Here is a 22,990-nt window from a genome sequence, read left to right as displayed (position 1 = left end):
TCAAAAAGCCCAATGGTACAGACTGACTGCATTGTCATCCTCAGATGATAGGCATCATGGTTGCAGATATGAAGGGCACATGGTCAGCAAAATACTCTCCTGGCCATTATCAGTTTTCTTAACTGGAGCTGCTACTTCTTGACCCTGTAACTCAATTGGCCTCACAAGGGCTGAATACACCCCACTTAACACTGCTTGCCAGGCCCAAATGGTCACCCAACCAAGTGATGGCAAAAGCCTGACAACACTTTGTTGATAGGATAGGAATCTATGCTACTACTGCAGAAAGACTATCAGTGTGATCTAGCTGCCTGACATACAAGAACTCACAACTGTTATCTGTTACTATGCAGTTGGTACGTATTTGCTGATCATATAGGATAGTGTTAAATCCGGCTATTGCAGCATAGGTGTTTAGTCATATCATTTGTTAGAGATACCTAGTACTCTTAAGTTTTGCGTATTTGTTAATGAAGGTTGAACTGGCTGTATTGTGCCTCTTACAGTACTCATTCTTTGACAAGTTAGGGCAGCCTAATACGTGGTCTATGGTTTCAGCGCACACTCCTGAGTTAACATCTACCATCCTCAACAGTTTTCATTTAAAATAAAAATTATCATGACCCAACTACAACATGTGTGTGTGAACTGTGTAACAAAGCCTGTGAACGATATCACATAGAACTGTGCAGTAAAAGAGTGAAATCTATAAATGAATATGTAAAAATTTGAAATGTTAAGCAAAGTAACTGTATATGACTATTTAGCTGCAATTTTATTGAATTAAAAATTGACAGCACAGAAGGGTATATGACTTGTGAATGCTTAAATTCTCTCAGTGATATGGGTAATGGCCCTGAAGGGATATCTGTCTTCAGGACTGTTTAAGTTTGCTCTCTCAATTCTGAAGTTACACTGCAGAAGTCAGAATCATTACCTCCTTGCTATATGGGGACTTCAACGTGAATAATTTGAACAGCAATGCTTCTGACAGAACAGTCCAACAGGCACAATATTTCAGCGAGAAACCCTGACACCATTGTGATTTACATGTGTTGTACCATCTGTACACTGACCATATGGGGAGTGCAAGAATGAGGGAAGGTGACTAGCTCAGCCTTATTGATTGCTGTTACTTCAGGTCCATTATAATATATTATTTTTACAGTTTTGAAATTTTAGTTTTCTACAACAATAAGATGATTGTATCTATGGTACAAATGAAAGGTTTTTGGTAACTGATGCTCGTATCCCAATTCCTGGCGGTTATTTTGAGAAACACAACATGCCTTTTCAAATATCCCATGGCTGCCAATTCTTTACATCCATATCTGATGTGTCATATCGTTTCCTTTTGATCCTCATTTCCCCACAGCTGTATATTTTTTATTCATTCATAATATATTTGTGTCAACAAGATGTTTGATGCTACCAAATAAGCATTATCTTGGATGACAATATCTGCATGTTTCTCGAGTAATTCTTTATTATTATTATTATTATTATTATTATTTCTTTCTTTCTCATCTCAGACGTTATGCCTGGTCAAAAGTAGAAAGTGACGCGGACCTTGATCAAGCGCGACTTCCTTTTAACTGTACGGTATATATTATATAGCATTTAGGAACTTTCGGGTAATTTAACATGTATCAATAATTACGGATTTCTGTAGTTGTATATTTAAGTTTGGATGTAGCTGTATTGCATTGATGTACTGGTGGATATTGTGTGGTATGACTCCTGTAGTTGATAGTATAATTGGTATAATGTCAACTTTATCCTGATGCCACATATCCTTGACCTCCTCAGCCAGTTTGATGTATTATTCAATTTTTTCTCCTGTTTTCTTTTGTATATTTGTTGTATTGGGTATGGATATTTTGATTAGTTGTGTTAATTTCTTCTTTTTATTGGTGAGTATGATGTCAGGTTTGTTATGTGGTGGTGTTTTATCTGTTACAATGGTTATGTTCCAGTATAATTTGTATTCATCATTCTCCAGTACATTTTGTGGTGCATACTTGTATGTGGGAACGTGCTGTTTTCTAAGTTTATGTTGTAAGGCAAGTTGTTGATTTATTATTTTTGCTACATTGTCATGTCTTCTGGGGTATTATGTATTTGCTAGTATTGTACATCCGCTTGCGATGTGATCTACTGTTTCTATTTGTTGTTTGCAAAGTCTGCATTTATCTGTTGTGCTATTGGGATCTTCAATAATATGCTTGCTGTAATATCTGGTGTTTATTGTTTGATCCTATATTGCAATCATGAATCCTTCCATCTCACTGTATATATTGCCTTTTCTTAGCCATGGGTTGGATGCGTCTTGATTGATGTGTGGCTGTGGTAGATGATACGGGTGCTTGCCATTTAGTGTTTTCTTTTTCCAGTTTACTTTCTTCGTATCTGTTGATGTTATGTGATCTAAAGGGCTGTAGAAGTGGTTATGAAATTGCAGTGGTGTAGCCGATGTATTTATACGAGTGATTGCTTTGTGTATTTTGCTAGTTTCTGCTCGTTCTAGAAAGAATTTTCTTAAATTGTCTACCTGTCCATAATGTAGGTTTTTTTATGACGATAAATCCCCTTCCTCCTTCCTTTCTGCTTAATGTGAATCTATCTGTTGCTGAATGTATGTGATGTATTCTATATTTGTGGCATTGTGATCGTGTAAGTGTATCGCGTGCTTCTAGGTCTGTGTTACTCCAAATGAGTAGGTCAATATTGGTATAGCATAAGTATTTATAGCTTTTGTTTTGTTTCTTGCTGTCAATTCTGTTTTCAGTATTTTTGTTAGTCGTTGTCTATATTTTTCTTTTAGTTCTTCTTTAATATTTGATTATCTATTCCCATTTTTTGTCTGTATCCTAGATATTTATAGACATCTGTTTTTTCCATCGCTTCTATGCAGTCGCTGTGGTTATCCAATATGTAATATTCTTGTTTAGTGTGTTTTCCCTTGACTATGCCATTTTTCTTACATTTGTCTGTTCCAAAAACCATATTTATATCATTGCTGAATACTTCTGTTATCTTCAGTAATTGGCTGAGTTGTTGATTTTTTGCTGCCAGTAGTTTTAGATCATCCAGGTATAGCAAATGTGTTATTTTGTGTGGGTATGTTCCAGTGATATTGTATCCATAATTTGTATTATTTAGCATGTTGTATAGTGTGATATTGTTTGAATTTGTTTGGATATTAGATGTGGTTTTCCAATTTTTCATTACTATGTTTAGGAACTGTATTAATTTAGGATCTACTTTGTATATTTCCAATATCTGTAGTAACCATGAGTGTGGTACACTATCAAGAGCTTTTCGGTAATCAACGTATGCGTAGTGCAGCGACGTTTGTTTAGTTTTAGCTTGATATGTCACCTCTGTACCTATTATCAGTTGCTCTTTACATCCTCGTGCTCCTTTGCAACAGCCTTTTTGTTCTTCATTTATAATTTTGTTCTGTGTTGTGTCACTAATTTCTGTGTAATGACTGAAGTTAATATTTTGTAATTGTTGGTAGGCATGTTATAGGGCAATATTTTGCTGGGTTTGCTGTGTCTGCTTGATCTTTAGGTTTCAGATAAGTTATTCCTTGTGTAAGTGTATAAGTGACTGAGTATGGGTCTGCAATGTAATTGTTAAATAGTTTAGTTAGATGTGAGTGTGTTGAGTTGAACTTCTTTAGCCAGAAATTTGCTATTTTATCTTTTCCAGGGGCTTTCCAATTGCGAGTAGAATTAATTGCTTTGGTGACTTCATGTTGCAAAATTATCACTTCAGGCATTTGTGGTATCATCTTGTATGTGTCTGTTTCTGCTTCTATCCACCGTACATGCCTGTTATGTTGTACCGGGTTTGACCATATGTTGCTCCAGAAGTGTTCCACGTCTGTTATGTTTGGTGGATTGTCTATTTTAATGTGTGTGTTATCTATTGCCTGGTAAAATTTCTTTTGGTTTGTGTTGAATGTTTGGTTTTGTTTCCTTCTATTTTCACATTTTTTGTATCTTCTAAGTCGTTTGGCCAATGCTTGTAATTTCGGCTTCTTTTCATCTAATTGCTCTATTGCTTCTTGTTGTGAGATTTTACCTAACCTTTTTTGTTTTTTGTCTGATATTTCATTTCTTATACATTGTGTTAGCTGTCCAATGTCTTTTCTCAGTTTTATCTATTCTGATCTGTAGCCTGTGTTGCCAAGCTGGTTTTGTGGGTTTCTTCTGTGTGTTGGTTGGTTCTGATCTCTGCCTAGTGTGTATATTTAGTGTAGTGAGTGCTCCTATACAAACTAGTAGTTTTAACTCTTCCATAGTTGTTTTCATTTATTTTGTTGCGTATGATTGTGTTGATAGTTTTTATTGTTGTTTCAACTTGTGGGTTATTTGGTGGTCTATGCAAGAATGATCTAATGTCTGTATTTGTGTCTTTGTATTCTATATATGTCAACTGAAATTCTTCTTCTGCATCTAACACGTGTGTCACTTCATGTTCTATTTGTGCTTGTTCTGGTGGCTGTCTTAAGACTTCATTTACCTCTGATTGTTTAATTGATGCGTGGTGTTCTATGTTTGTTTGCTCTGGGATGTTTGAGTCCATTACTGTATTTTCTTCTTCTTCTTCTTCTTCTTCTTCTTCTTCTGATTGCACATTATTTTGTTCCAGTATTTGTTGTACTTGTTGTTTGATGTTTTCTAATTCTGACTGGGGGATCCTGTTATTTTTGATTATTACATGAATCTGATCAGCTAGTCGTTGTTCTGTTAAAAATTTTAATTCTGGGTATCTGGTAATAAATCTTGTGTATACTTGTGATCTGTATCCAGTTGTGTTGGTTCCTAAGTTTGTTGCTTGGTAATAACAGAACATGAGGTGTCAGTTAACTTCATCTGACCATCTCATCCTCTGTCTGTTTTCCTTCTAGAGTGGTTGCAGGAAGCATGTCCTGCAAAACAACTATTTGGATTTAAATCGTTTTCCCTGTGGCTAGCAGTGCCGTTACCATTGTGGACGGGCTCAGAGTTCAAGCGTCGTCCCCGACCATGACAGCGCTTGTCCGAGGCTTCATTAGTTCTGTCCTGAACCAACTAATCACACTAAAAGGGGGGGGGGGGGGGGGGGGTTAGCCCCATTAGTGGTTTGTTCTTTTCGCCGCCTTTTACGACTGGCAGAACATACCGAAGGCCTATTTTTTTCCCGAGCCTCCACGGGGTTGTTGTTGTTGTTGCTGTTGTTAATATTAATATTAATATTAACCACCACCACCACCACCGCCGCCACCAAACATAACAGAAGCAATACACACTGCAGTACATATTACATTATTAAATGAACAGAAATAAATAACAAGTTTAATCACTAAACAGTTTTAATGCATGAACACGTCACATCGACTTTACTGAGCCCATTTGATATAAGCTGTTCTCTTTAACACTGCATAGGACACTGAGGACATGAGTATACAGGGTGCTACAAAAAGGTACGGCCAAACGTTCAGGAAACATCCCTCACACACAAAGAAAGAAAAGATGTTATGTGGACATGTCTCTGGAAACACTTAATTTCCATGTTAGAGCTCATTTTACTTTCGTCAGTATGTACTGTACTTCCTCGATTCTGATGATCAAATTTTAAATTTTCACAATCAACACATGTGGGCTGACGAGACTCTGCACGCAATTGTACAATCACGTCATCAACACAGATTTTCTGTGAACATTTGGGCAGGCATTGTTGATGTTGTCTTGATTGGGCCCCATGTTCTTCCATCTACGTTCAATGGAGCATGTTATCACGATTTCAAACGGGATACTCTACCTGTGCTGCTAGAACATGTACCTTTACAAGTAAGACACAACATGTGGTTCATGCACGATGGAGGTCCTGCACATTTCAGTCGAAGTGTTCGTACACTTCTCAACAACAGATTCGGGGACCGATGGATTGGCAGAGGCGTACAAATTCCATGGCCTCCATGCTCTCCTGACCTCAACTCTCTTGACTTTCAAGTATGGGGGCATTTTAAAGCTCTTGTCTACACATCCCCGGTACCAAATGGAGAGACTCTTCGTGCTCGTATTGTGGACGGCTATGATACAAGACGCCATCCTCCAGGGGTGCATCAGCACATCAGTGATTTCATGCGACGGAGGGTGGATGCATGTATCCTCGCTAACGGAGGACATTTTGAACATTTCCTGTAACAAAGTGTTTGAGCTCGCGCTGGTACGTTCTGTTGCTGTGTGTTTCCATTCCATTATTAATGTGATTTGAAGATAAGTAATAAAATGAGCTCTAACATGGAAAGTAAGCGTTTCCGGACACATGTCCACATAACATATTTTCTTTCTTTGTGTGTGAGTAATGTTTCCTGAAAGTTTGGCCCTGCCATTTTGTAACACCCTGTATATGTGTAATTGTCAAAGTTGCACCATATTTGTTATGTTTCCAAACCTCAAAGAAATCACAGCTGTGCAAGGTTTCTGTTTCATCAAGCAAAATCACTCTGCAGTTGGTTAGTGGCTTTGTATTTGACTTGACTCCTTTGTATTCAGCTATGAGCTCTATTCATGGTGGGATTCCAGGTGTTTCTTAGATTTTATCCAATTCTCCAGGCAGGAAGCGGTGTATTTCTCGAACTACCCTGTAGGTACAATAGACTTCAGTAATGAAACAGCTACTTTTATGCCATGAATTGGGTGTTCTGTGGAAGTAAACTGCTTGGCTGTACCCTTATAGGCTGCCTTTTCTCTTCTAATTGGAGCAATGCCAGCCAGGAAATAAAAATTCTTGGTTGGGGCTGGTCATAACCACTAAACTACCTATCTGCAGCTTTCATTTAGGACAGTCAACTTTCATGGCATGAGTTGATTTATAACACAGTGGGCTGTCACATTCACCAGTGGAGAAGCGCACTACTAAAACTGTAGTTTTCACAACAGGTTGTTTGCCTGTCCCAAGTTGTTTTGGTTAATTTTCAAAGCATTTAATTTCTGCCATCTATATTAAGCTTGATATGATACCACTGTTCCTGACTTGTTAGATCTCGATATAAGATAAATTCCACGTAAATTAAATTTGCACAGGGCCTCAGAATTATACCTCACCATACTTTCACCTTTCTTGACACTTGTTTGTAGCGGATATGAAAAGTATATATTTTAATTTTAGTAGGATTTGGCTCAAGTTAGTTTTCTAAACAGTAGTGTTCCACATTTTGAAGTGCTTCTGTAAGCTTTGAGGCAGATTTTGCCAATTTTTCTGTGGATCATTTTTGCTGCAGCAAGAAGAAAAAGTCACAGCACAAGTTGTCAGTTTTAGTTACCTAGTTGGTTTATCATATGAACATCCATTACTGAAATGCAAAAAGAAACAAGAATAAGATGTAAGGCAGCTGCTTATAGGATAGAAGTAGAAAGCACATTTAAAAGTGTGCAAGACGAGAAAGAACAACATGTCACCATTACCAGCCCAGCACATGTTCATAATGTGCATACCCCACTCCAGGACACTCTGCGGGCAAACTTATACAGGGTGTCCCCAGAAGAATGGTCAATTTTCAGGGATATGGCAGGAACAATCGTTTGAAGCAAAAAGCTTTGTAGGGGCACATGTCCTATCCTGAATGTTTTCTGAGACAGAACACATTCAATGGACATTGTATTTATTTTCTGTATTATTCAATACACTGTCAGGTTTACAAATATACAACACTTAATAAACATTACAACACGCTTTACAAAGTACCAATTGAAGAATACATATTTTAACACATTTGTCTCTAAGCATTATCATGCACCTCACATTACAGGTCACAATAAATGTTTGAATATCCCACCCTTGAGAGAACATGCGTTGCCTGTCTGAGTGGCTCTGCACATACCCCAATAAGGGCCATAATGTCCATGATGCACACAAGAAGCCCATCTTGCATCTTCACCTTTTGTTTGTACACTTCAGACTTCATCCAAACCCATTAACACACATCTAATGGCATAAGATAGACAATCTTAGTGGCCAGTTCGTTGCACTACCATAACTGATCCAGCAATTACGGTACGTGCAGGTGAAATGTTCCTTCACACATCTGGTAATATGTGGAGGGCTCCATCATTCCGAAAGTACATTGCAGGCTGAATGTCCAAAGGAACATCCTCACGGTGTTCAACAAATGAATGTCCCAAAAAATGCAATTAATTCTGTCCAGTCATTTTCTCTTCTAAAACCAAACTTGGAAATCGATATCCACTGTAGTGTGTAGATTTTCCTGTGGCTATGATTATTCCATGTGTTGTTGATTTCATTCTGTATAAAAGTTCCTGTATCAGTAAATAACATAACTGCAAGCAAATGATGAAGTCAATTAACCAGTGACAAAATTTAAAGCATGTGCCACTGTCGCCAATGAGAAGGTTGTGGACACGCTGTATGTGAAATGAACACCAGTTTATCGCATGTAATGGTCCCCATACACATGTTCATGAGATACTGACACATGCAGAAAGCAGTCGTGTGCTGGTATTAGAAATATGCTGTACCATTTAAACAATGTGTTGCTGTTCCTGCAGATTGTTGAACTGCTGGTTCAGAAGAAAAATGGGAACTCTGAAGAACACCTGTTTCACACAGTGTGTGCTAAAAACTCTGGTAAATACTATGACGATAAATTCAACATGTCAGAAAGTACCGACAGTATTGTTCGACAGCAGCAGCAGCAGCTGCTGCTGCAGCACTACTGTCACAGAAGCTGTGAACACACACAATATCTGATTATTCTTCATTATTGTACAGGTGTGGCATTTTAGCCAGCATACTGTGAACACAGTCAACCAATTCTTCTCTGTGATACATTCTCAGTCCCTCCAACACACCATGGACAACTGCATGTTCAACAGCCTAGTTAAAGGGCACAAAGACATCCCGAGCAAAGAGATTAGAAGTTATAAAGGGAGGGTGGGTTAGAATAACACATCAAAGAGGTTGAGTGGGTAAGAGAGAGATGTGTTCCCTAGCCCATAATCAAATGCACATTAAATGTGCTTTATCTCAGAAAGCATTCAGAAGAGGGTATACAACCATATGAAGTCCCTCCCCCCCCCCCCCCCCCCCCCCATGCGATTTGCTATCATATCCCTGAATATAGGCCGTACCTCATAGGACACCCTAAATAGTGGTACTCCATCCTCTAAAATAATAATAAAGCTGCAATTGTGAAGTTCAATGAGCTGACTTGTACAAGAATTCATGCTCTATCACGAAAGTAGATGTCTGGTGGTAACATTCAAATGGGCAAGCACACAGCCAATCATTGTTGCTTGCTGTGAATAATCCAATATGCTGTCACAATGCAGCCTTGTAGTCTATGGGTCACACCTTATATGACCACTGACCCCATATGTGTAACATCACCCACAACATGCTTCAAAACAGAAATGTGGTGTTTATTCAGGCAAGTAATTCTAGGAAAAAGAGTACAATAAAGACTGATACTGTCCTGTAATTCTTAACCTCACTGCAGTTATGGCAGGCATCTGCAAATAACCCACACATACCTATAACAGCACACACTTTTGTCCAAAAGGTAACAATTATTGTGGTTATCAACACACACCTAACTATACAGTACATCTACCTATTTGAGTCCCTGGTAGTCTCACATCAAACTTCATTTTTAATTAACTCTATTCTTTGTTAAGTTAATGTAAACAGAGGGGTCCCTATTCCCATTACATTTTTATTATGTCAATGAAGGCAGAACAACTTATGAGCCTCAGGATATCTAATGCCTCAATTTCAAATGGATTCACTTTCAAATGGTCATTTACAGTTGCTGTGTAATTCCCTTTGAGGCTTTTGCTCCTTTGAGAATGAAGTTTCCCTGTTAATACAGCTGAATCCACTTCTTTATAGAGCTACAAAAATTTGCTTATAAATAATACTTATTATTGAAATTTAAGATACCTGGTCCTTTGGATACATCGGCTGCTGATTGGGACTAGGAACTTCAAAGATTGCAATTGGGCAATTAAATCCATCATCTTTCTTTTTAGGCTTCAGAGCATTTAGAAACATCATAGTATTTAAAGGCTCAGGCTGTGCATTTTCTTCACTAAGAACTGAAAAAAAACAACACATGACAAGTTCCAATAACTTCCTGAAGTACGGAATTGACAAATGTAATTAAAATAATAATAATAATAATAATAATAATAATAATAATAATAATATAGCAGTCACAATGAGTCATCAAAACATCCCAAAAACTATCAACTATCAAAAGACTGCATTTACATGTCTCACCTTTATAAATTATGTAGTATTTTTCCATGCAAATCATATCACAACCAAATAAACAGAATTCTTTAAAGATACCCCAAAGACAGGACCACAAATAGCTTTTGGAAAGAGTACGTGATCACAGATGCAAAGAATTCAATGTGAACAATGAACATGGCAAACAACACATGGCGAGAACAGAAGGCCGCACAAGTTCAAGAGTTTAGGTGAGATATTTCACCCTGAACAAAACGAGTAGTTGAATGAGAAACAAACAAATCAAAATTCCTATCTTATCAAGCCTAATTCAGATACTACAGTACTGTAGTCAAACAAATATTTACAAGCAGCAGACACAATTGCTAGAAATATAGAAAAAAAGAAAGGAAATTTTTATGGAAGATTCTGAGGCTAAAAAAGGATATGACATAACTTTAAATTTCACTTAAGATCAAACAAGGAACTGAAGACCTCAACCACAGCAAAGAAAGGGTCGACTCTTTGTTGACAAATTAAAATAATAAAAGCAGAAAAGGTGTCAAATAAGATGACTTACCAGAAGAATAGAAAGAAACAAGTCCAATGTGTGGAAGAAATTCACCAGATTCTAGAGACGTACGGGATCTGTACAGCAGGTATATCTACAGTGAGGTTCAAAGCAAAAATGGTGAGAGAGGATGAGCTAGCCAATGAAAAATTAAGAACAGGAAGATTCTTGAGAGAAGAAGAGAAGAGTAAGCAAGAGTAACTTTAAAAATGAAGGAATATTGGTAAAAGAGAAATATCAAAAACTGAAGGAAATTGCAGACCACAGACAGCTAAAAGAAATGAAATAAATGAATAAATACACTATCTGATCAAAAATATCCAAACATGATTTTGTTGCTGTTGTGGTCTTCAGTGCTGAGACTGGTTTGATGCAGCTCTCCATGCTACTCTATCCTGTGCAAGCTTCTTCATCTCCCAGTACCTACTGCAACCTACATCCTTCTGAATCTGCTTAGTGTACTCATCTCTCGGTCTCCCTCTACGATTTTTACCCTCCACACTGCCCTCCAATGCTAAATTTGTGATACCTTGATGCCTCAAAACATGTCCTACCAACCGATCCCTTCTTCTGGTCAAGTTGTGCAACAAACTTCTCCCCAATCCTATTCAATACTTCCTCATTAGTTATGTGATCTACCCATCTAATCTTCAGCATTCTTCTGTAGCACCACATTTCGAAAGTTTCTATTCTCTTCTTGTCCAAACTAGTTATCGTCCATGTTTCACTTCCATACATGGCTACACTCCAAACAAATATTTTCAGAAATGACTTCCTGACACTTAAATCTATACTCGATGTTAACAAATTTCTCTTCTTCAGAAACGCTTTCCTTGCCATTGCCAGTCTACATTTTATATCCTCTCTACTTCGACCATCATCAGTTATTTTACTTCCTAAATAGCAAAACTCCTTTACTACTTTAAGTGTCTCATTTCCTAATCTAATTCCCTCAGCATCCCCCGATTTAATTGGACTACATTCCATTATCCTCGTTTTGCTTTTGTTGATGTTCATCTTATATCCTCCTTTCAAGACACTGTCCATTCCGTTCAACTGCTCTTCCAAGTCCTTTGCCGTCTCTGACAGAATTACAATGTCATCGGCGAACCTCAAAGTTTTTACTTCGTCTCCATGAATTTTAATACCTACTCCAAATTTTTCTTTTGTTTCCTTTACTGCTTGCTCAATATACAGATTGAATAACATCGGGGAGAGGCTACAACCCTGTCTCACTCCTTTCCCAACCACTGCTTCCCTTTCATACCCCTCGACTCTTATGACTGCCATCTGGTTTCTGTACAAATTGTAAATAGCCTTTCGCTCCCTGTATTTTACCCCTGCCACCTTCAGAATTTGAGAAAGAGTATTCCTGTCAACATTGTCAAAAGCCTTCTCTAAGTCTACAAATGCTAGAAACGTAGGTTTGCCTTTTCTTAATCTTTCTTCTAAGATAAGTCTTAAGGTCAGTATTGCCTCACGTGTTCCAACATTTCGACGGAATCCAAACTGATCCTCCCCGAGGTCCGCATCTATCAGTTTTTCCATTTGTCTGTAAAGAATTCGCGTTAGTATTTTGCAGCTGTGACTTATTAAACTGATAGTTCGGTAATTTTCACATCTGTCAGCACCTGCTTTCTTTGGGATTGGAATTATTATATTCTTCTTGAAGTCTGAGGGTATTTGGCCTGTCTCATACATCTTGCTCACCAGCTGGTAGAGTTTTGTCATGACTGGCTCTCCCAAGGCCGTCAGTAGTTCTAATGGAATGTTGTCTACTCCGGGGGCCTTGTTTCGACTCAGGTCTTTCAGTGCTCTGTCAAACTCTTCACGCAATATCGTTTCACCCATTTCGTCTTCATCTACATCCTCTTCCATTTCCATAATATTGTCCTCAAGTACATCACCCTTGTATAAACCTTCTATATACTCCTTCCACCTTTCTGCCTTCCCTTCTTTGCTTAGAACTGGGTTGCCATCTGAGCTCTTGATATTCATACACGTGGTTCTCTTCTCTCCAAAGGTCTCTTTAATTTTCCTGTAGGCAGTATCTATCTTACCCCTAGTGAGATAAGCCTCTACATCCTTACATTTATCCTCTAGCCATCCCTGTTTAGCCATTTTGCACTTCCTCTCGATCTCATTTTTGAGACGTTTGTATTCCTTTTTGCCTGCTTCATTTACTGCATTTTTATATTTTCTCCTTTCATCAATTAAATTCAATATTTCTTCTGTTACCCAAGGATTTCTAGCAGCCCTCGTCTTTTTACCTACTTTATCCTCTGCTGCCTTCACTACTTCATCCCTCAGAGCTACCCATTCTTCTTCTACTGTATTTCTTTCCCCTATTCCTGTCAATTGTCCCCTTATGCTCTCCCTGAAACTCTGTGCAACCTCTGGTTCTTTCATTTTTTCCAGGTCCCATCTCCTTAATTTCCCACATTTTTGCAGTTTCTTCAGTTTTAATCTACAGGTCATAACCAATAGATTGTGGTCAGAGTCCACATCTGCCCCTGGAAATGTCTTACAACTTAAAACCTGGTTCCTAAATCTCTGTCTTACCATTATATAATCTATCTGATACCTTTTAGTATCTCCAGGGTTCTTCCACGTATACAACCTTCTTTCATGATTCTTAAACCAAGTGTTACCTATGACTAAGTTGTGCTCTGTACAAAATTCTACTAGGCGGCTTCCTCTTTCATTTCTTAGCCCCAATCCATATTCACCTACTATGTTTCCTTCTCTCCCTTTTGCTACACTCGAATTCCAGTCACCCATTACTATTAAATTTTCGTCTCCCTTCACTATCTGAATAATTTATTTTATTTCATCGTACATTTCTTCAATTTCTTCGTCATCTGCAGAGCTAGTTGGCATATAAACTTGTACTACTGTAGTAGGTGTGGGCTTCGTATCTATCTTGGCCACAATAATGCGTTCACTATGCTGTTTGTAGTAGCTTACCCGCATTCCTATTTTCCTATTCATTATTAAACCTACTCCTGCATTACCCCTATTTGATTTTGTGTTTATAACCCTGTTTTCACCTGACCAGAAGTCTTGTTCCTCCTGCCACCGAACTTCACTAATTCCCACTATATCTAACTTTAACCTATCCATTTCCCTTTTTAAATTTTCTAACCTACCTGCCCGATTAAGGGCATGATTTTAGTGGACATTAATATTGGGTGTGTCAGTCCTTCATGTTTTGATGGCTTTAACTCTGATGGGGACATTTCAAAGTGAGATGGATGTCTGTGGAGTAATGGCAGACCATTCATTCTCAAGAGATGAAAAATGAAGTTACAAATGTTGGACACCTAGGGTCTGGAGCAAAGTCAATGTTTTAACTCATCCCAAAGGTATTTCATTGAGTACAGATCAGGAGAATAAACAGGACTTCATGAATATTATTGTCCACAAACCACTGCCTCACAGATGCTACTTTATCATAAAGTGCATTGTCATGCTGATAAAATCAGACACTGTCTCTGAACTGTTCCTCTATTGTACACAGTAGAGTCCTGCATGACCGATTAAGCGAGCAAAAAATATGGGCTGGGGCAAGCACACCCTAACTGGATAGGCTGCCCGCACTAGTTCTAGTGACCGAGCATAGATGCCGTGACCGAATACGTAGCACGTAACTTCAAACACATTACACGTGTCATTATCCATGTGAGACTGCAGCCAGTACGGGCTTCTCATTTGCGGTATGTCTCTTATCATGCAGCGCGAGGAAGCCAGTGCAGCCAAGACGTAAGATTGAAACCAATGTTTACACATTGAAGAAACGGGAAGGTCTAAAAAGCCAAGTATGGAGTACATTTCTGTTGGTTGTAGATGAAAATAGTGTGTCTACTGGGTACGTATCGTGCATAAATTGCTCCACATTATTGTGCTTCCAGTTGGGAACCACTCATTTAAAGAAACACAGTTGCAAGAAACCTCACAAAGATACAGCACCTTCAGGGATACCGGCAATAATAAAAAAAATAGTATTACAGGAAAGTGTGTTGCAATGTGTGCTAAAGATATGAGGCCTTTTAATGCTGTTTCCGGTGAAGGTTTCAGAGAATTAGGCCAAGAATTAATACATCTATGTGCGCATTATGGAGAAGTTAACGTGGCTGATGTCATGCCACATCCCTCTATTATAAGCAGACATGTCAAAGAACAAGCTGATGCAATACGAAACAGCATAATGCCTTCTGTTATTGCAGAAGTTATTATTAAAACATGTGCTGCGATAGTTGATATGTGGACTGATTCACATAATGAGGTGTGCTATTTGACGCTTACAACACATTACATCAGCAGAGATTGGTCTTTTGTGAACAATGTTTTATTTACAACAAAATTCCCTGACGTTAAGAAGACGGGAGTAAATATTATGAAAGAAATTGAAGAGAGGATGGCTGATTAGGACATTTCGCCGGACATGTTGCACAGTTTTGTTTTTGTCTCCGACCAGGGTGCCAGTGCAATAAAGTCTTTGGAAAATTACGAAAGGGTTCCTTGTGCTACTCATTGTATAAACACAGCACTTAGCCATACTTTTGATGAAGATAACCTCTTGTTACATCATGCCCCCAACATCGCATCAACAATAAATACTGCAAAATGCATTGTAAGGTACATTAAGAAAAGTGGCCGTTGCTCGTCTTTGAAATCATCGTTGAAACAAGAGGTCTGCACACGCTGGAACAGCTTGTACACTATGCTGGAATCCTTACACACCCAGTATAACAAAGTTGCTGCTTTGTTGGCAGAAAAGGATCCACTTACGGATTGCGAGGATATGATAATGAGCTTGCAGGAAAAATTGCGCATTTTCTGAGACCATTTAAAGAGGCCACAGATGAATTAGAAGGCGAAAAAGAACTGACAATTCAATTGTTCTTTGGTTTCACAAAGTGCAACAAGTCTGCAGTGTCAGTGACACTGACTGTCAGGTGAATAATTACTGCAGTTAAAGGCACTGTTTCATTAGGATACACGATAGATTTATAATTAACTAGCATAGTAGATGTGTACTAACAGATGTGTATTTTTTAACAGGAGGTGCAAAGGATTAAAAATCGAGCTTGACTTTCGTTTGTGAGAAGATTGTGATCACGTCCAGACATAAAATTGCTACTTTACTTTGACGATCTTTCCGTGATCTGAATATGCTTGAAATAAATTAAAAGCAGGAAATTCTTAGCAATGTGCAACAAATGTGTGCTAACTACGCGGGTACAACATGCATCATTAACATAACCATTTTTGCATAGTTAGTGGATAGTGTATTACGGAGAAATGGGAATGTTATGATTCGTATAATATTTCATTAACGTATAACACCTCTTTTTTAGGGGAACATTTCAATGCTTTCCACATCAGTTCGGTATTACTTGTCTCTTTTGTTTATTATCATAGATCCTTCAAGTACTGTGTTATCACCACCACCCAGAAAGAGAGAGAGTTTCAAGGAACGGAGAAACAACAGATCATCCGCAGCATATGAAGTAGATCTCTTCATTTTAATGCACGCTGGAGATATTGATGACATCTTAAAGTGGTGGAGCAGACATGAAACAGATCTTCCAGGCCTGGCTGCAGTTGCAAGACGTATTTTATGTATCCCAGCAACAAGCGCACCTAGTGAAAGATGCTTTAGTAAAGCTGGCATGTTACTAAGAAATCGCTGCAGCCAATTAAATCCGGAACGCGTTAGTGATTTACTGCTGATCAACAATAACTATAATTTTGTTTCTGTTGCAAGCAAGTGAAAAATATGACAAGTTACATCTGTAAATGTTTAATGTTCTTTGTATGCTTTCTTTATGAAGATGGTTGTCTTCTAGACTACAGGGAAAGCACTTATTTAATGTTTCCTATTAATGAAAGGAAAAATATATGTTCCGTTTGGTAATGAGACTCGTCTTCTATTCGCGATTGTATTGAAATATCATTTTACTTTTTAATTGCTTTATGAATTTAGCTATGTTATGTACCCGTTCTTGGAAACATTACTTTTGTATTAAAAGACAGAGAGACACAGATATAAATACATAGAGAGAGAGAGAGTGTGTGTGTGTGTGTGTGTGTGTGTGTGTGTGTGTGTGTGTGTGTGTGTGTGTGTGTGTGTGTGTTGTGACAGAGAGAGAGAGAGAGAGAGAGAGAGAGAGAGAGAGAGAGAGAGAGAGAGAGAGAGAGAGGCGTTAGATGATTTGTACAGTACAGTGGAGCTAGCCGGGGCGAGGCGAGGAGAGACGTCAGCGGTGACCGGTCATGCTCGGTTATCCGCGTGTCCGGAATCCAGACAACAGACATTTGGCGAGTATGTGACCGAGCCGAGTCGTATGGGGCCAGACACGAGCAGCTCGGTCCCCCTGCCTTGACTGGTAAAAAATGAGCATTGCAGCACTAGTACACAGTACACAGTGCTGTAAAATGAATTCATGTCCTTTCATATTTATTTAATGTTTCCGTAAGTTCAGTAAGAGGATCACACCCTAACCATGAAACACACACATCACCACCACATCTGTACTCTTCCATTGGAACTGCTCATTATGGCAGGTAATATTCTCCAAACATTCACCAAAATCGAGCCTTTCTATCAGATTGCTACAGGATATAGCATTATTTGTCACTTCAAATCACTTTCTATCACCCACTATCCAGTGGCTTTGTTCTTTACATGACCTTAATATAACTTAACACTGACTACAGAAATGTGTTGTGTATGAGAAAGTGCTTGATCACTATAACCCATTCTTTTTAACTTTTGTGGACATAATCATCATGCTAGCTGGACTGCTGATAGCACTTCAGACATCACTACTGATTCCTTCTGCTGATTTCTTGATATTTTTATTTTACACCCACCTCCGCAATGATGGTTCTTTTCCATCACCACATGAGGTCTGCCAGGTTTTGGTTTAGCTGTGGCTATTGCTTCACGTTTCCAGTTTGCAGTCACATAACCAGCAATCAAGTATGGCAGCTTTGGAAGGACTGAAATATCACTGATGGCTTTGTTAAGACAGGTGACATCCACTGACTACTGCATTTACCCAAATGTAAGCCAACCACAAATGTACTCTCATGAATTTGCAGGGAGTAGTACTTAATCTGTAGTAATTTGCATGGAATTAAATGTAGCCTTTTGGACACTTAACACTTTGCCGTCCATATGTGTCTCTCAAATTTATTTGCTTGGCGCCGGCAACGCCAATTCGGATTACTTGGCTTGTCACCAGCCATTCCTGACATTATTGGGAGATTATAAATTGTTAAGTTTTACTAATCTCATTGTTAGTTCTCATAAGTTCTCAACCCTGTCCCCCTACTTTCACGAAATTTCTAAGATATACATACATAAGTACATAAAAAATTTGTTTCATATTTATCTGCATTGTGTTGGGGCTTAGTATTTCTCTTTCAAATGACATGCAGCAAAACACTCTCCAAGATTTAACGCAACTTCACAAGACTTGCACATTAAGTTTGTTGTTTTTCTTTTTGGAAGATATATGGTAGTTTCTTTGTTTTTGTTTATTCGTTTCGGAAATAAGTATTGGTTGGTGTTGGTTTATGTGACTGGAAAGTCTGTCACAACTGGAACACTATGAGACATACGCGATGTAGTGGCAACCCCCAACTTTTGATCAAAAGTAGGTACATGGTCTGTTATCCACGAATCAGACATTTTCAATTAAAAAAAGATCATGAAATTGGAGACTCTTGTGTTCTGTATTGAAATATTGACATGTACGGAATGCAATAAATAATGTGCAATTAAAGAGGTACATGCAAACCTTTTTTGACCATTTTATAGTTTTTCCTGTACATAGGTAATAACTCAAATATTGGTCTGCCCGATCCACTCCTTTCCTATATCTGTTGTAGTCTAATACACTTTAAAGTTTTTTATTGTGTAATTGGTTTTTCTACATTGTCTCTGAGTTTCAGTCAAAGTGGCATTATGTATTGTAGAGAACATTCTTATAATTTTAGTTTTCGAAGCTCTCCACACCTGTGCGAGTACTTCACCTTCCCGTTGATGACAAACTTCAAACACATTGGCTTTTGCATCCTTTAATTTTTCGAGGCATCCTCTATTTTGCCGTATCGTCCCACACACTCGAATTTTCTTGTCAAGTAATTTCTCTGCAAGTTCTACACTGTTATAACAATTATCCATGTAGAGGTGATGCCACTTTCCATAAGAAGGTGTCAATAGTTCCATCACTGATTTTGCTAAAGGCTGTCCTGCGCCGGAATGTATCTTGAATGAGGAAATGTATCCCGTAGCCGAATCTCTCAGCATCTGAATGAGTATGCCATATTTCGTAATTTTCGACGGATTGTAAAATTTTAAATTTAACCACCCACACCACAGTATCATTCCTAGATTATAAGTTTCTTTAAACTTTTTAGAAAGATAATCGATTACGGATTGCACTCTGAAAAGCCAGTCAGTATTATCCGGTTTATTGTTGTTGTCGGAAAAATGTGAAGATGATAATATTTGTCCGAATCGTTTGTGGGACATAGTTTTGCGAAATATCGGTGTATCTATTGTCAGATTCGTTGACCAATAATCATCAATACCTCCCCCCCCCCCCACCCCCCCCCCCCCCCCCCACACACACACACACACACACACACACACACACACACACACACACACACACACACACTTTTTTCCTCTTTTTCCTTCAGTTTCCATAAAGACAGCAATCCCAAACCATTTTCTAAGTTTGGGTCCCATAATGTTGACAAATTTTCCATTTTTGTAATCCAGTTTTCTTCTAATGCAATTTTGACTGTAGTACTTGTTGGTTTCGTTGCTAATACATTCAAATAGACTGATCCAAATATATAATTCTATGATATCCTCAACATACTGTATATCTTTGGGAAGTATGTTTGGACCCGGAGATCTTTCAAATTTATTATTGGTCCTCAGTAAATCGAAGTCTGACAACTGTGCACTGTCTTCTTTGATTGATCCGAATCAGTTGGCAACCATAGCATTCGCCAAATTCTTCATGGATGTATTTCACTATCTCCTGACAATTCTACCTTACTTTCATTTTTTTTCATTTTTTTATTATCCAATGTCTTCTTCCCAACTGGCCAAGTCATCTGAAATGTCAGACAAGATTTCTGCACATTCACCATAAATAATCTTTTCATCTATTCTGTCCGCTATGGCAAAAGAGCTCAAGTAGTTATAAAAACAAACAAAATGACACCACTGTGGCTTTGCCAGCCACTGAGTGATACTATTCACACGACACCACTGAGGTGTCGCTGGACAACATAGTGCTAAAATTATTGTTACATTGCAAACACTGAAAACAGTGAGAATTCATAATATCTATCAAAATATTCCGAGCGGAACTATGGCAGCTGCAGCAACTGAGACTTTTACAGACTGTACCGCAGTGCATGTGAGTCTTACAACAATCTTTCCATATAATCACATGAATGTTTTCTGAATAAATATGGTGTTTCTATCCAAGAAAGTTACATTTTGGCTTGACAGAGTATCGCAATGGAAAAGTTTTACCCACAGCAGGAGTAACAAGGTTTTGCAAAAGCTCATTTATAAGGATGCTCATGTTCAAATGTCGAAATTATTTGTACTCCTCAATATGAAATTAAATTAAAGCAGTGGAAGCCTTATCAATGTTACATTGCAAATAAAAATTACGATATTCAAAGATGAGTAACTTTGATCTCACACACACACACACACACACACACACACACACACACACACACACACAGAGTGAGTGTGTGTGTGTGAGAGAGAGAGAGAGAGAGAGAGAGAGAGAGAGAGAGAGAGAGAGAGAGAGAGAGAGAGATGTTGATGTTGATGTTATGCTGTGAAGCATTTTACATACAATAATGCCTACTGACTAACTCAAGCACGCTGAAGTTTATAGATGATCACAGACAAACAAAAAAAGTCAAGTGGAATGCCATTTCTGAAAATTATTTGAACAAAAATCAGAGATCTGTTGCCCTGAGCATCACGTATTAGATGAAAAGACTGATCATACGTCTGTAACGAATAAGATACTGTAAGTCTTGAAGCAGGAAAACTGAGAATAATAAGCCACAAATTTATGGAAAGTGTAAATTACAACTGTGGATGAATATTCAAATCTTGACAACTCAAAAGCATAAAAACTGATGAGCCTGGGGATAGAAAAAAGAAGCAGAAGCAATGGGGTGCAAGTAGCTCCGCTACAAACTACTACAAATAGAAAAGCTGCACACTAATGATGCAAAAAAAATTACAAAACTTAAAAAACACAACCTCGAGCTGACCCTGGCGTCTAAGAAATTTCCAAATGTGCCGAGTCTGAGGAGGTTAATCTAGATATCAGATTTCATGATTAAATACAAATTATGCATTGAAAGTCAATTAACATTCACATGAAGACTAAGAATCTTCCTTAAGTCTTTCTCAGTTTCAGGAATAATCACTTATTTTCATTTATTTACTCGCATTCTGTTGATCCAGTAGGCAAGAGAATTGCATGGATATTGAATGAGTCAATTATCTGAGAACAGTACTTATAAATGCTAACAGATACAAATTGTATTATTATATAGGAACAAAATATGATAATTACAAGCTTAGGAATTTCTTACAGTAAAAGAGGTATAAAACAATCTAACAATAATTTACAATTATTCCTAAGCTATAAATTTCATAGAACTGAAATGCTGTGTTTTGAAATCAAGAATAAGTAATTCAAACAAGTATAAAAGTCCTCAGTTACTAGCTAACTATTTTCTTGCAAACCTTATCGCTACAATTTCCCACGCAGAAAATCTGAAATCTCATTGTGACCTCCTCCTGAAATTTCCAGACAAAACATTGTCATCAGTTTGTATGTCATACCTCTGTTTGTATACTGTTTTACCTACAGTCACTTTTATGTTTTCCTTTTTTGTCACCTTTTCACCACAATAAACGCAATACATGCCCCCAAGCAAGTAAGAGGATTCATAGCAGACTGCTTGAGCAATGAGGCAACACGTGGACCCGAGAACACCCATGCGTACCTGCATTCTTTCCACAAATTTTTATCATGCCCTTTTATTCCCATACATCTGTAACTGCGCAAGACAAAAGAGGCATCGTGTGGATACACTTTTACTGTTTCTCTATTGACGACACAGTACTTCCCACCTTCTTGATACTGGTGGGTCAATCTCTCTTGACATTTATTCGTTAATTTTACATTACATAGCTGTGTCCATAGACTTTTGATCTTTTAGTGCAATATACAAATCCAATCAAAGTAAAAATTAAAAATAATTGGAACAGCAGAATTTCCCCAATATCAAGTTATAGCAGAAAAGGATGGATGTGTCCTAATTGGCAATGTGAGATGGATGGTTTCATTCATTCAAGTGCTCAGTGCAGTTGATAGGTCAGTCATCACAGTTGGCTCACTGACACTGTGAGAAAGAGGAGAAGACTGACTGCCATTATTATTGATTCAGCTCAACAACTGTTTAAAAAAAAAATAAAAAACTACAGAAACCAGAGGAAACCTCAATTAGGATAGCAACTGCAGGATTTGAACCCATCTTCCCCAGAACACATGTCAAATCAGAATTTGATTCTTTAAATACAAATGTAAATAAATGATTTAATGCACGGGAGACTCATGAAGGTAACTACTGTCTGCATCCACACAGGAGTCCTAATTTATCTTCGCCATCAACCTGTCTCATAACATTGCAACAAAGTGGTAACAACAATATAATTCATTATTAGTATTCAAACAATGAAAAATCTAGGATGGAATAATGACAACTTTATGAAAAGGATAGATTGCCACTCACCATATAGTGGAAATGCTGAGTAGCAGGCACAACAAAAATACTATTAAACATGTAGGCTTTCAGCCAGATGGACTTCTGAAATAGAGACACACCACTGTCTCCGACTAAGAAGGCCTTCTGGCCGAAAGTTTAAGGGTTTAGTAGTATTTTCTTGTGCCTGTCTGCAACTCAACATCTCTGCTATGGTGAGTAGCTTGTTAGTATTCACCCTGAGATATAATACAACTCCCAGCACTGTCTCCTGTTGTAATTTTACAATTTCCTTTATTTCTATGAACTTAATTTCATTAGTCAACAGTA

General features: G+C 38.0%; 1 protein-coding gene across 3 annotated transcripts in view; it reads right to left on the bottom strand.

The window, feature by feature from the left end:
* Positions 1-22,990, bottom strand: part of LOC126272178 (uncharacterized) — a 143,672-nt gene that overhangs the window by 41,242 nt on the left and 79,440 nt on the right. For all 3 annotated transcript variants that reach the window (XM_049974829.1, XM_049974831.1, XM_049974830.1), the window contains exon 6: positions 9,958-10,112. In XM_049974829.1, the coding sequence (XP_049830786.1) occupies positions 9,958-10,112 (155 nt within the window). The remainder of the gene's footprint in view (positions 1-9,957; positions 10,113-22,990) is intronic.

Source organism: Schistocerca gregaria, chromosome 5 (genome assembly GCF_023897955.1).
Source record: "Schistocerca gregaria isolate iqSchGreg1 chromosome 5, iqSchGreg1.2, whole genome shotgun sequence".
NCBI classification, from domain to species: domain Eukaryota; kingdom Metazoa; phylum Arthropoda; class Insecta; order Orthoptera; family Acrididae; genus Schistocerca; species Schistocerca gregaria.
This window is presented reverse-complemented; position numbering and strand designations above follow the sequence as displayed.